Genomic DNA, 12,325 nt, shown 5'->3' on the forward strand with positions numbered 1-12,325 from the left:
AGGACAGGGGCCTGGCGCCCAGGCTCTGTGGCGAGCCGGGGGCAGGGCAGCCTGGAGGCCCTTGTCCGCAGGGACCTCCTTGCGACTAGAGTCGCCCGAAGCTATGCACCGGGGGAGCCCGTGGGCCAGGCCTCCTCCTGGAGCCCCCGAGGGTGGTGGGGTCCTGGCGGCAGGGGCACTCGGGAGCACCGGCTGTGTGTCACACTCACACACACACACACACACTCCCGCTGTCTCACACACACACACACACTGCTCACGAAGGCTTGGGGAGGTTGAGCCACTTGCCTGAGGTCACAGAGCCGGGAAGCAGGAGGGCGGCTCACCCCGGTTCTGCCCCGCAGCCCCTCTACCTGTGGCCAGGCCCTCCTGACCTGACAGACGGAGAGGATGCCTGGCTCCATGCCTCCCCTGCCCACACCCGCGGCTGCTGCCTGCCCTGGTCTCCGGGCCCGTCCTGCGGGTGCTGAGAAGCAGCAGGCCGGGGCGGGGGTCCAGCCTCGCTGAGAAGGCCGTGGGGAGCTGAGTGCACCTGTACCCAGACCTGACTCCACGGAAGGGCACTCAGGGCGCGTGCGGGAAGGAGCCGGCGGAGGCCACGGGGAGGCCGGGCGTGGACTCGTGCAGAGCGGCGGCTGGCGCTGAAGCAGAGTCCCTAGGTTACCAGGTGCCGCCCGGGTCAGCTCAGGCAGGGGTGGGCGGGAGGGACGCCAGTGGTCAGAAACGCCGATAAGCAGCTCCCCTGCAAGCCTGACTCTCTCCAGAGGCCGAGTGCTGACCTGCCTGTCCCTCCGCGGGTCCGTGGGGACGCGGAGAGGGCAGCATCTGAGGATGATGGGCACCCCACCCCAGCAGGCCCAGGCTGTCTGGGCCCCGGCACTGGCTTTCAGGGTAGCCTGCCTCTTTGCCTTCCCCCTCACCCCAGGCAGACGCCAGCCCTGCCGCCTCCTGTGGGCCCACTAGAGCCCCAGCCAAGACAGCTGCGCGGGCGTCTGCGACGGGGTCTCTCGGTCAGGGCCTCCCGGTCAGGGCAGGGTGGTCCTGGGGAGCCCGCCCCACGCAGCCCGGCCCTGAGGGCGTGGTCACGGCGATGTGGGGCACGCGCAGCGCGCCCACAGCCCACTCGGGCAGTTCGACGACGTGAAACCAGAAAACTCTTTATTGAAAGGTACAAAAGCGCCACAGCAGAGATGCACAGCAATAAATTAGGTGTGGCCGGCCGGGCGCGCCGCTTCGCACCTCGGGGCCACGACAGAGGGTCTCTTCTCAATAATTTATATCATGATAAAAGCAGCACAAAAATAAATATTGAAATGAAACTGCTGAGTGGCCGGAGGTGTGGGAGACGGGTGTGGAGCTGACGCGCAGGGCCCTGTCGCCCGGGAGCAGGGGGACGGGGATGTCTTCTTAAATTAAAAAAAAAACCCATATATTAAAACTGTGACAATGAAACTCCAACGCTCTGAAAGGAGGAGGGGGCACACGGGTCTCCCAGGCCTGGTCCTGGGAGCGGGCGGAGGCCCGAGGGCGGCACTGGGCGGTGGGCGGCCGACTTAAGAGGCCAGGCGTGGGAGGGGGTCTCCCCCAACCCGCACTACCAGGGAGCTCTGCTCTATAGAGATTTACAGTATCAAACAGGAAGAAAAGGTACGAAAATCTGTACGATAAAATGTGTATATAATTTTTATATATATATATACTCTTCTCTCTTAAATATCCCCGTGGTCCTTACTGATATCCAATGTGGATTACCTACCATGGCTATGGTGCGGACAGCTTCTCTCCACGCCCGCCTGGCTCTGAAGGGACCCAGACGTCCCCGAGGCCGTGCCTCCCCGACAGGGGGACGCTTTTCCCGTCTGCAGCCCTTGGGGCCCTCTGCCCTCCCCGCACGCCACCTCCTCCTTCCAGGTGGGCCAACGGTGGGAAGCAAGCCGAGGAGCCAGAGCTGGAGCTCAGGGCTTCCGGCCTGCGGGGGGCTTGGGGCTCACCACCCACCCACCACCCGCCTCTCGGCCCGGCCCTTTCCCAAGAAGGGCGGGAAGGGGCAGCCAAGCCTGGCCACGGTCAGGGAAGGGGCACCCAGCAAAGGCCCCCGGATCGTCAGTGGCTCCGAGTGCCAAGAAGGAAGAGCGGATGAAGGCTCCAGGCAACGACCAAGCACCACGGCGGCCTCTGCCGGCCCACCATCCGAGCGCCCCCGGGAGGCAGCTCCTTGGGCCCGCCCCACCCCCGTCCTCAGCTTCCCCACCACCAACACTCCTCGTCCTCCCACCCGCCCTCCTCCCTGCTTTCCATCTCACCCAGCAGGACCTCAGCTGCTGCCAACTTCACACCTGCTCCACAGAATGTGCCCCCCCGCCCCCCAGGGCTCCCCTCTCCTGGTCAGGCGGTTGCTGCTCCTCGCTGGGGACTGCCCCTAGGTCACCTGACACGGAGAGGAAACCCAAAGCTTGGACGTGCCCCAGGAACAAGCCGCTCCCGGAGGCCCCCAGAGCGGCTGGCACCCCAGCAGGACGGCAGGTACACGTGTGCGCAGGCTGGCATACCCTGGCACACGCGGTCAGCCCTTCCTCCGCCCACTCAGGGGGTCTGGGCCTCTGGCCGAGGCTGCAGCAGGATCACAGTGTTTGGGCCCCGCGGAGGGCAGTTCCTCCCGGGCGCCCAGGCGCAGTCGGCGTGTTGAAGGGGTGCTGGCCCAGCTGGGGGCCCGTGCGGGGTGTGGACACACTGCTGCGCATAGACGAGCAGCTCGAGGGAGGGGTGGAAGACGTCTGGGCCGGGGGCCTCCTGACAGCCTTCGTCCACACACCCTGCCCCCGCCGGCGCCGGACAGAGAGCCCAGGAGGCGGCCAGAAGCAGGAGACGGCCCGGAGTGGGCGGCGGAGCCCGGGGCAGGCGGGGCGTGCGGTGTGCGTGTGAGTGTGCAGGGCGGGCGGCGCGCGGAACGCCCTCTGTTCCCGCCTGCCGGCCCACAGGAGTCCACAAGGTCCACTCTCCGCGGGACCGCGCCCCTCGGCCGGGCGGGCACTAGGAAGCGGCCGAGAAGGGCACGGAGGCGGAGGCGGCCATCTCGGCAGACTTGACGATGGTGATGACACTGGTGGTGGCCACCTTGGTGGGCGTGACAGGGCCGCGGGCCACGGTGCGGGCGAAGGTCTGCAGCGCCTCGTACTTGGAGCGCAGGGCATCCAGCTCGAGCCGCATGCTGCTGTTCTCGCGGGCCAGCTTCTCCACCTCCTGCTGCAGCTCCACGCGCTGGCGCTCCAGCTCTTCCTTCTGCGTCACGCGCTTGATGCGGCAGCTGGCCGCGTAGCCGCGGTTCTTGAGAGTGCGGCGCCGCTGCTTCAGGCGCACCACCTCCTCGCGCGTGAGGCCCCGCAGGTGCTGATTCAGCTCCCGCACTGACATGGACACCAGCTCATCGTCGCTGAGCGCTGCGGCGTTCTCGCCCGCCTCCTTCTTGACCTGCGGGGCCGCGGGTGCGGGGTCAGCACTCAGGCTGTGAGTGGTGCGACAGGCCAAGCCCCTCTGCCACCCCACCAGGCAAGAGACGGGCACTGCGGCCTCAGCGGGCGTCAGGCACACACCGCGCGGGCGCAGAGCACCCCAAGGGGGCCGTTGGCTACGGCCTGCTGTGAGCCAGCTATCTCAACCCTGTGAGGCCCACCCAGCTATGCTGCCCTCTGGGGACCTCCAGTACCTGGTGCGGGCTGCTGGGCTCCTTAGCCCAGCCCTGCCCTGCCCGCCCCTCGGGTCCATGGGGTGTCCCCAAGGCCACCTTGACCCAGCAGGACCCAGCAGGGGCCCGGAGGTCTGCAGGCCACACACACACACAGACACAGAGAACCAACTCCGGCCAGCCCCAGGGGGCTCTGCGGGACCAGAGGCCGCGCTGCCCACATCCAGGTGCTGGGCTGATAAGCACATCCCGGCCGGTAGGCACCCACCCCTCTACCCCAGCGTCTCCAGAGGCCGCAGCCCTGACTCTTCCCGCTTCCCTCAGGTACTTCCTCCAGCCCGCGGCCCCCTCCCCACCTTGCTGACTGGCACCCTTCCACACACGCCAGGGCGGTCCCGGGGCAGAGAAGGGGCTGCGCCCACCCTCCCTTACCTTCAACGCCTTGTTCGCTTTGGGATTAGTCGTCATAACCTGGGCACAGTCACCCGGACAGAACCACCTGGAAATGGTAGCTGGAAATCAGAGAGACGAGTGCAGTCAGTTTCTGGCAGGGGCTGGGGGGACAGGTTGCCGTCACAAGTGACCCGAGTGGGGACGGCCCCCTGCAGGGACACCCGGGAGGCTCTGCTCCCCAGTCCGCACCATCCGGTCGCAGCACCCTGAAAGCAAGGGCATCCTGGTGGGCCTGAGCCTCTGCCGAGGGCGGAGGGGACGCCGGGTCACGCCCTCCAGGCCAGCATCCACGCTCGGGGCGGCCTGGACGCACCTCGTCTGGGGTCCAGCGGTCACCTGGCTGTCGCGCCCGCAGGGCCCCGGCCACGAGCGCCAGCACCAGGCAGGAGCCGTGGCTGCTCCGGCCCTGAGCTGGATGGCAGCACCGGGGCAGCGTGTGGGACGCCTCGCCCAGGGCTCCACATGTGCAGCAGCAGAGTCCCTTCCCGGGAGGCCACACCTCAGCCGAGAAGCGCGCCGGCCCCAGGGACGCGCCTGCCCTGGCGGGACCTGTTGCCCTGGGCCCACCTGGCCCCCGACAGGAAGGCCCCCTTTGGGGAACTCCAGCCTTGCTGAGCTCGCCCCCACACCCAGTGGGGGGAGCCCCACCCTCCCCGGAAGACCTACCTCCTCCAAGGGCACTGCAGCGGCGACATCACCCCCTCCACTGAGGCTGCCCCACAGCCGTGACCCGAGGCCCGGAGGGTGGGTGGGGGCTCCCAACGCAGGCCAGCCCAGGACTGGGGGAGCGGGAGCCGCTGCCTCCAGCACCCACCGACCGTCTGGCGGGAGCTGTCCCCGCCGCCTGTCAGCCCCCACCGCCCGCCCTTCTCATTTTCGCGTCTGCATTGTGTCACACATTCTAATCATTCATGAAAAAGCCAGCCAAAGCATCCCAAGCATGATTCCCCTCAGATAGTTGCCATGGCGACCTTGGGACGTAGCCAGCCCCTGGTGGTTGTCATGGAAATGGAGAAGCCCACAGCAACAATGGCTTTGGGCAGGCCGCACTGACAGCGCAGGTTGTGGGCAAGCGGGCCCCCCAGGCCTGCAGCCGGGCGAGGCGTGCGGAAGACCTGGCCCCAACTCCCGCATGGGTCTCGGGCTCACGGGCACCCCGAGAGGAACTGAGCAGACAGAGACGCCCGAGGAGGGTCTGGGGGCGGACATGGAGGCTCAGCAGAGGCCCCGTCTCCAGGTGAGGGAGACGTGCTGGGCCGCCTTCCCCTGGAGCCCCGAGACCCTCACGGTGGCACCGCCGGGACCCCCCAGGCACCGGCCCCGCCTCTGGCGGCCAGCCCACCCTTCAGCACCAGAGGACCTCAGCACCCTGGCCTGTGCCCCGTCTGCTCTCCCAGCCCTGGAGGCACTGGGCCCCCGGGCCCTCGTGAGCTCGCGCATGTGCCCACGGTGACCCCACCAGGAGGTGAGGGCTGCAGCCTGACTGCGGCTTGACCCCTGGGGACCCAGGGCACCCTCTGGGCCACCCTTCCCTGGCTCGGGAGTCAGCCTGGGCCTGGAGAAGCCACTGGGAGGGCCGGCAGGCCGGGTGGCTGAGAGGCCATGAGAAACTTCTCCATGCTGAGCGAGGAGGGGCCGCGATCATTCCAGCCCGCTCCCAGCACGCCAGGGCATAGCTGGGCGGTGAGTCACCAGCTGTTTACAGAGCCGGGCTCACATTCCCACAGGCGGAGGCCCCGCCCACCCCGGTGGGAAAAGGAAGGGCAGGGGGCCTGCGCTGGGCCAAGCAGACCCTCAGGACCTGCCAGCCCGGCCGGGGCTCCAGCGCCTTCCCAGGGGTGCCTCCCCTGGGGACCTGCCTACCGCGATGTCGCCCAGCAGGGCACCCAGGGCCCCCGTCCACCGGGTCAGACCCCAGGCCCCCCGTCTGCCCGTGCTGAACCCACCGGGTCCGCCTGGCCTCCGGGCCCGGGGCGAGGAGCGCAGCCTGGCTGGGGTTCCCCCGGGGCCTGCCCTCAGGGGCCTTTACCCAGTCCTTAGGGCCCCACCCAACCAAACGGAGCCAAGGGGCTAGATCCCAGCCTCTGAGACAAGCTGGGGGTGACAGACCCTCTCTTCTCTGTGGCTCTTGGTTTTCTCTTCTGAAAAATGTGGGGCTCGGAACCAAGGGCCCAGCACCAAACGTCCTCAGCTGGGCCACTCCAGTGACACTGGGAGACACACCCTGACCCTGGGCGCTCACCCCAGGGTCTGCATCAGGACCCCCACCCCAGGGGGAAGGGGGGTGAGCCACAGGCAAGCAGATGCCAGCCGGCCCTGCCCACTGTCACAACCCCCACAGACCCGGGAGCTTCAGCGCTCGGCTTCCACCCGCTGAGGGCCCGGGGGCTCAAGATAAAGTCAGACTGTGGGTCGGCAGGCCGAGAGCCCTCCCGTGGACTCAGTGTGGGGACGGGAGCGGCAGGCTACTTGCCTCTCCCCAAAACACCCCCAGACCGACCTGATGTCACTTCAGGCTTCAGAAAACAACAGCCCACTTTTGGAAAGAGGTTCAGAGAAGGGTTTTGCAGGTGTGAGAGGGAGTCTGTAGGATAGCTGACTGGGGAAGAGCCGCCCTGAAAGAGTGTCTGTGACCCCTGCAGCAGTGCGGGCCAGCGGAGCTCACAGGCGGGGACCCGGCAGGGGGAGACGGTGGCCAGGCGCGGGCAGGGCGCGCAGGGCCAGCGCTGCTGCGTCGGAGCCTGGACCCTCCACACACCTTCCCAACAGCCTGGCCAGCAGCTCGTCATGGCGGCGTCACCTGCAAAGCTGGGCCGGCAGGCTGGGACCCCAGATGGGGCTCCTCAGCTGCCTCTCCCGCCCCGGGAAGCCGCTGGTCCAGCACGCGCAGCCAGCACCTCTCCCAGGAACACCTCCCAGCCAGCTGTTGGCTAAGACGCTGCTTTTCAACCCAAAGCCAGAAACTCCATTCCGATGTCCAGCTGAACACCAAACAGGGCGTTCCCTGTAGGGAAGGGGAACCCAGCAGCCTAGACAGAGGCAACCCTGAGGACCACACGGTCTGTAGTGGTCTGCAGTAAATTCGGGAGCGGCCCTCCCCTTCTGGGCCCGTGAGAAACAGGGCAGGGTAGGGAGCCCGGGTCTGACAGCGCAGGATGGCCCTTCCAGGAGGCAGGTGAGCCCGGGCCAAGCTCTCTTCCTGCCCTCCTTCTCTCTTGTCCCTGCCGCGGCTGAGATCTGGCTCCTGGGGTGACACAAGGCCTGGCCGGCCCCTGTGTGCTCCAGCCCTCCCTGGGCTGGGGCCCAGGGAACCCGTTCTTCATCAGCGCAGCCACTGGTAAACGGGAACGCGACCCACCTGGGCAGCCCTGGGTTTAGATTCCCCAGGAGCAAAGGGGGCCTCGAGAGGCTCAGACTCTCACCAGACTGCACGACCAGTCTGCACGCCAAGGTCGTGGGCCCGGGCGGGAAAAGCCGAGCCAACGTGGAGCAGGGCAGGCTCCAGACGCCCGTGCCGCTCAGCCCGAGAGGGGGATGAAGCGGACCTTCCCTCCCAGGCCTCGGGGCATCTGGGGGGAGGGGACAGGTCACCGTCACGGCAGCCAAGAGTGAACCCCAAAGCCTGAACCACCATGCCTGCTGCCTCTACTCTGGGGACCGGGGCCTCCTCTTGAGAGACCCCCGGCCAACTGCCCCTCAGGCTGGCCCCACGGCAGGTGCCTGTCTCCCAGACAAGCACCGATCGGCTCATCAGTCCCAGAAAAGGGCCAGCAGAGGCAGGGCCCAGAACCCGGAGGGCACCCACCGCCTGTGCCAGCTCCCTGAGATGGGGGTGTGTCCCACCGCACCCTGCCGGCCACCCCACCGGCCCGGCCCGCACCCAGCCTGCAGGCTGGCCCTGGCTGGCTGCCCTCCGGCAAGACGTGACTGTCTGCCTGGCCTGGAGGACGTCTGGTCACCTTGCCTTTGCAGCCTGAGGAAGCTGTGTCATCCTGGCCACGTCCAGAGGTGACTCAGGCGGCTGCCAGGCTGACAGCAGACTGAACGATGCCCCACCCCCACCACCCAGCTTCAGGCAGGGCCCCTGCTCCCCCCCAGCCCAGTGGGGCCAACCAGGGCTCCGACCAGCCCCACCTCTCTGTCCAGCCAGGAATACGATAGCCGTGGAGCACCCCAGCCTGCACGGTCCCAGAGACATCCCCTCTTGCACTGCGCTCCTCCTGGGTCTCCAGCTTGGGTGGCGGCCCCAGGCCTCCCCTCCCCTCTGCGCCCACCTGCTGGCTTGGCCCATATACCCTGTGATGCTGCAGCCCTCCAGCACTGCTGGGCATGGGCCCCCGAGTCTGGTCTGGATTCCCATCCCAGTGCCTCAAACGCAGCCCCCACAAGCAGGCGGGGCGAGTCCCTCCTGAAGCCGCCACTCCCAGGGCCACCTGGTGCCATGCCAGGCCTCCCCCACGAGCTTCCTGAAGCCCCCGCCCATCTGTGCCGGGGACCCTCCTGCTTCCGAGCCCCTGCCCCTCCGCCGTTGCCCCCTTCCTTCCCTCGCTTCACGTGCAGGAGGTGGGCGCCCCCCTCCTGAACACGCAGCCAGGGCAGTGCCCGGATGGATGGCAGGGGCACTCTCACCTCCCCGCTCCCCACGACTCCTGGCAGGTGGAAGGTCTGCTGCATGAGCAGGTGCCAGCACCTGCATGAGGGAGAGGGCTGGGGCAGCTTCCACCCCGTCTCCTCTCTGCCCCTCTGCCCAGGGCACCCAGGTGGGCAGTGAGGAAAGGCAGGCAGTGCGCGTGGGGCTGTTTCCTCAGCGAGAACCTGTAGACTGTTCTGTAGACTGAGACCCCACAGGTTCATCTCTACCTGCTCTAAAATCCTACGATTGTGAGATGACACTCTCAATTTCCTGAAACTGTAAGAAAGAGGAAACATGACGAGTCTGTGACTTATAAAAAGCAAAAGTAAATACCGGAGCAATGCATCTTCCATCAGCCGAGAACAGGGAGGTGGGGAGCAGGGTGGAGAGTGAGTCACTGTTTACTGCCCCGAGGAGCAGCCACACAGAGGGCCGTCCCCACTGGCCGGGGCTCCATTTCCCGTGCGGACTGGACCTGCTGCCCAGAAAGTCCATCCAGAAACCTTTAGACTCGGGAACAGCTAGGACACAGGCAGGAATCCGAGGTTGCCTGAGACTGTAAACAACTCTCCAGCTATGGCAGAGCCTGAGGGTGAAAGCACGCACCACAGTAGACAAAGAATGGTCCGGAAAACGACCTCGCTTGGCGGCAGCCTCAGCCCTCAGCCGCAGGGCTGGAGAAAGGGCTGGAACGCAGCAAGCCCCGGAGCCGACTTCCCCAGTAGCCGCGATTCAACTCCCATTTTTAGCAACTACCTTGAAAGTGAGCGATGCTGAACTTGGAAGCTGTCCCTTAAAGGCCAGCCCTGCTCAAGCACGAGACGCAAACGCGCTCGGGCGAGAAGCCTCGCTTGTGGTTCTGAATTAATAAATGTTTTATTCTGGAATACCGAGAGGTCCAGCTTAAAGTTGTAAGAGCAGACATCCTCTACCGAGCTCAAACATTCCTACTGGACCCAGGGAGGGAAGTTCTCGGATAGGAGGCAAGCATCCACAATGCAACAAGTTGCAGGTGTGCCCCACCCACCTGCACAGCCCACTTTCAGTGTTCCAGGCCCTCCCACCTGCTTAAAGGAATGCTCTTTTAAAAAGGGTCACCGCCCCCCCCAACCCCCAGCCAGCAAAGACATCAGGCTTGCGGACTGGGCTTCAGAGATGGCAGCCAAGGCATTCGGCAACACTTCATTAAGACTCCTGTGTAGCAACCCGTGCTGGCAAAACCTGGCCGATGCCAACCGAGGGGCGAGGGGAGGGCAATGGGCAGCCAGGCCACACTGCCCGGAAGCCACCCATCTGTCACCATGGGACCTCCAGATAACAGACACCTGGCAAGGGGGGGCTGAGTGGCAGCCAACTCTGAATGAACTGTCAGGGGGAGGATCTCACTTCTCTAGGCTACCCTACCGTGGGGAAGGTAAACAAGAGCGTAATCATTAACACAAGAGGGAGAGCGGGGGACTTCCAGCAACGCGGCCTCCGGCTGCTCCCGGAATGTGAGCAGAAGGGGCGAGCGCCGCTTGGGTAAGGGCTCCGGGACACGTGGCGAGTGAGGACACTGCTTCGGGGGGCAGGGGACGGGCAGGGGCAGGGCAGAGCGACCGTGCTTTCCCAACACAGACCCGAGGCCAGGTGGCGGGGCAGGTGTGTGGAAGTGCGCAGTGTCCGGAACTCTGCAGAAGTAGCGAATGGCCTCTGTTTCCAGTTAGAAGAGGCGGAGACCCCCACTCACCGAGGAGAAAGATGAGACGCGAGCCACCGGCTTCGGGAAGTGACGCGCTCGCCGCCCCCCTCCCTACCCCAAGCTCCCACGCCGAGGCCTCCCTCGGTGAACCCCGGCAGGTCCGCTGCTCGGACAGGGACCCGGTCAGCGAGGCCCCTGCTCCTCGCCCTGCGCACGTCCGGCGCGGCGGGGACCCGGGGGCGCGCGGGCAGCGCAGGCCGGGCCTGAGCGCCGCCGGGGCGGGACCGCGCCGCAGAGCCGGGCAGCGCCCAGGTGCGCGAGGCCCGGGTCGCCCGGGTCGCCATGCGCTCCCCGGCACGTGGCCCCCGCTGCGCCCCCGCTTCCCCCAAGCGCATCTCCGGGGACCCGGAGGGCAGAACAGGTGGGGCGGGCCGGGCAGCGGCGCCAGGCCCGCCGGAAAGCCGCGCTGCCCACCCGTCCCTCCCCGGGCCCACCTGGCACCTGCCGCCCCCGGACGCGGGCCGGGGCTCAGGAATGGGGGTGCGCCCCCGAGGAAGGGCCCCCCGCCCGCACGGCGCGCTCGGGGCAGAACACCCGACCGCAGGTGCGCCGGCCAGGCCGGGGTCCCGAGGTCCGACACCAGCAGCCGCGGGTCCGAGGCGGCAGAAGACTCGGCGGCGGGCGCCCCCCGGGCGGCCCCTCGGCCCCCCGCCCGGCCCCACCCGGCCGCCCCTCACCTGGCGTCGCGCGGGGGGCGCGGGCGCGCGGCGGCTCCTCGCGGGCACGCGCTCTCCTCGCGCTCAGTCTCGCGCTTCCCGTCGGCCGCCGCCTCCGCCGAGCGCTCGGGCTCCGACCTCGCGGAGAACAACAAGTCCCCCCCACCGCCCGCCGCCAGCCCGCCCGCCCGGCTCCCCAGCATCTGACACCGCTTCCGGGATCGGCGTCGGGGCGCGTCACGCCGCCCCGCCCACCGCGCGCGCCGCCCCGCCCATCCGCCGCGCGCGCGCGCGCCAGCGCCCCGCCCACTCGAGGCACCACCCACCGCGGGCCGACGCCCCGCCCAGGCCCCGCCCACCTGAGGCTCCGCCCCCGAGCCCACCTGCGCTGAGCGAACCGGCAGTACCTGTGACCGCAGGTGCAGCGCGCGCCGCGTGGTGGCGACAGCAGTCCCCAGACGTCGAGAGCCGGGAGCACCCCCAGTCTCCCCGTCGCTTGTCCGCTGGCAGCTCGGCGGGAGGGCAAGCTCCTGTCTGCAATCCACATCCATATTCTTCAGTTGGCCTCCCAAACCTCAACGCCCCCCACCTCCCAGGCCCTCTCGTCTTCGAGATTCACTAGGGCTCTCAGAGACCTCGATCTCCCCAGGATTAGCTGCAGCAGAAACCCCTGTTGGGGAGCCCCTGTTGGGGACAGTCTGGTGGTTTTGTCAGGAGAGGAGGTGGGTCTGGGGACACACCAAACTCCCTGTCTTGGTAGGGGGGTTGGCCCCACCAATGAGGGAAGAGCCCTGACATGATAGACACCCCTGTCTTTTGATTTCCCGGTTTGACCAAGATACGGGTAGAGAGAACAAGATAAAATGGTGTTAAATGGTTTCAACCCAGAGCCTCAGGGTTAAGGGGCTCCAAGACCCCTGGCCTGGAAACAACGCCCACCTAAGGCCCAGGTGATGGTTGCTGTGGGGAGGCAGACCCCGAAAAGGCAGAATAGAATGCTGCCCGGCCTCAGGCCAGGGCCAGGCCTGGGGAGGAGAGCCCCCTCCGGCTGCACGGAAGCTGGGGAGCTGACCCGTGCGGTCACACGCCCCGACCCACTCCCCTCCGCAGCACTTGGATGGGAGGCTGGATCCCTGGACGGTTTCTGGATCCTCTCGGAA

General features: G+C 67.2%; 2 protein-coding genes across 4 annotated transcripts; one reads left to right on the forward strand and one right to left on the reverse strand.

Moving 5' to 3' along the window:
* Window positions 1-1,141: 1,141 nt before the first annotated feature.
* On the reverse strand, window positions 1,142-11,348 carry MAFK (MAF bZIP transcription factor K). 3 transcript variants are annotated; one of them, XM_070460597.1, is made up of 3 exons: window positions 11,187-11,348; window positions 4,115-4,194; window positions 1,142-3,468 (listed from the first exon to the last, which is right to left on the reverse strand). In XM_070460597.1, exons 2-3 carry the CDS (start codon window positions 4,148-4,150, stop codon window positions 3,031-3,033), a joined length of 474 nt encoding a protein of 157 aa, XP_070316698.1. In that variant the 5' UTR covers window positions 4,151-4,194; window positions 11,187-11,348; the 3' UTR covers window positions 1,142-3,030. The 3 variants fall into 3 exon arrangements, with proteins under 3 accessions (XP_070316698.1, XP_020748163.1, XP_020748168.1); XM_020892504.2 differs by lacking the exon at window positions 11,187-11,348 and adding an exon at window positions 9,102-10,178; XM_020892509.2 differs by lacking the exon at window positions 11,187-11,348 and adding an exon at window positions 4,802-5,446.
* LOC139032771 (uncharacterized) lies at window positions 10,792-11,787 on the forward strand. Its single transcript, XM_070460685.1, has one exon. The coding sequence runs from the start codon at window positions 10,792-10,794 to the stop codon at window positions 11,785-11,787; it is 996 nt and encodes a 331-aa protein (XP_070316786.1).
* The last annotated feature ends 538 nt before the right edge of the window (window positions 11,788-12,325 follow it).

This window comes from Odocoileus virginianus, chromosome 33, assembly GCF_023699985.2.
Source record: "Odocoileus virginianus isolate 20LAN1187 ecotype Illinois chromosome 33, Ovbor_1.2, whole genome shotgun sequence".
NCBI lineage: Eukaryota > Metazoa > Chordata > Mammalia > Artiodactyla > Cervidae > Odocoileus > Odocoileus virginianus.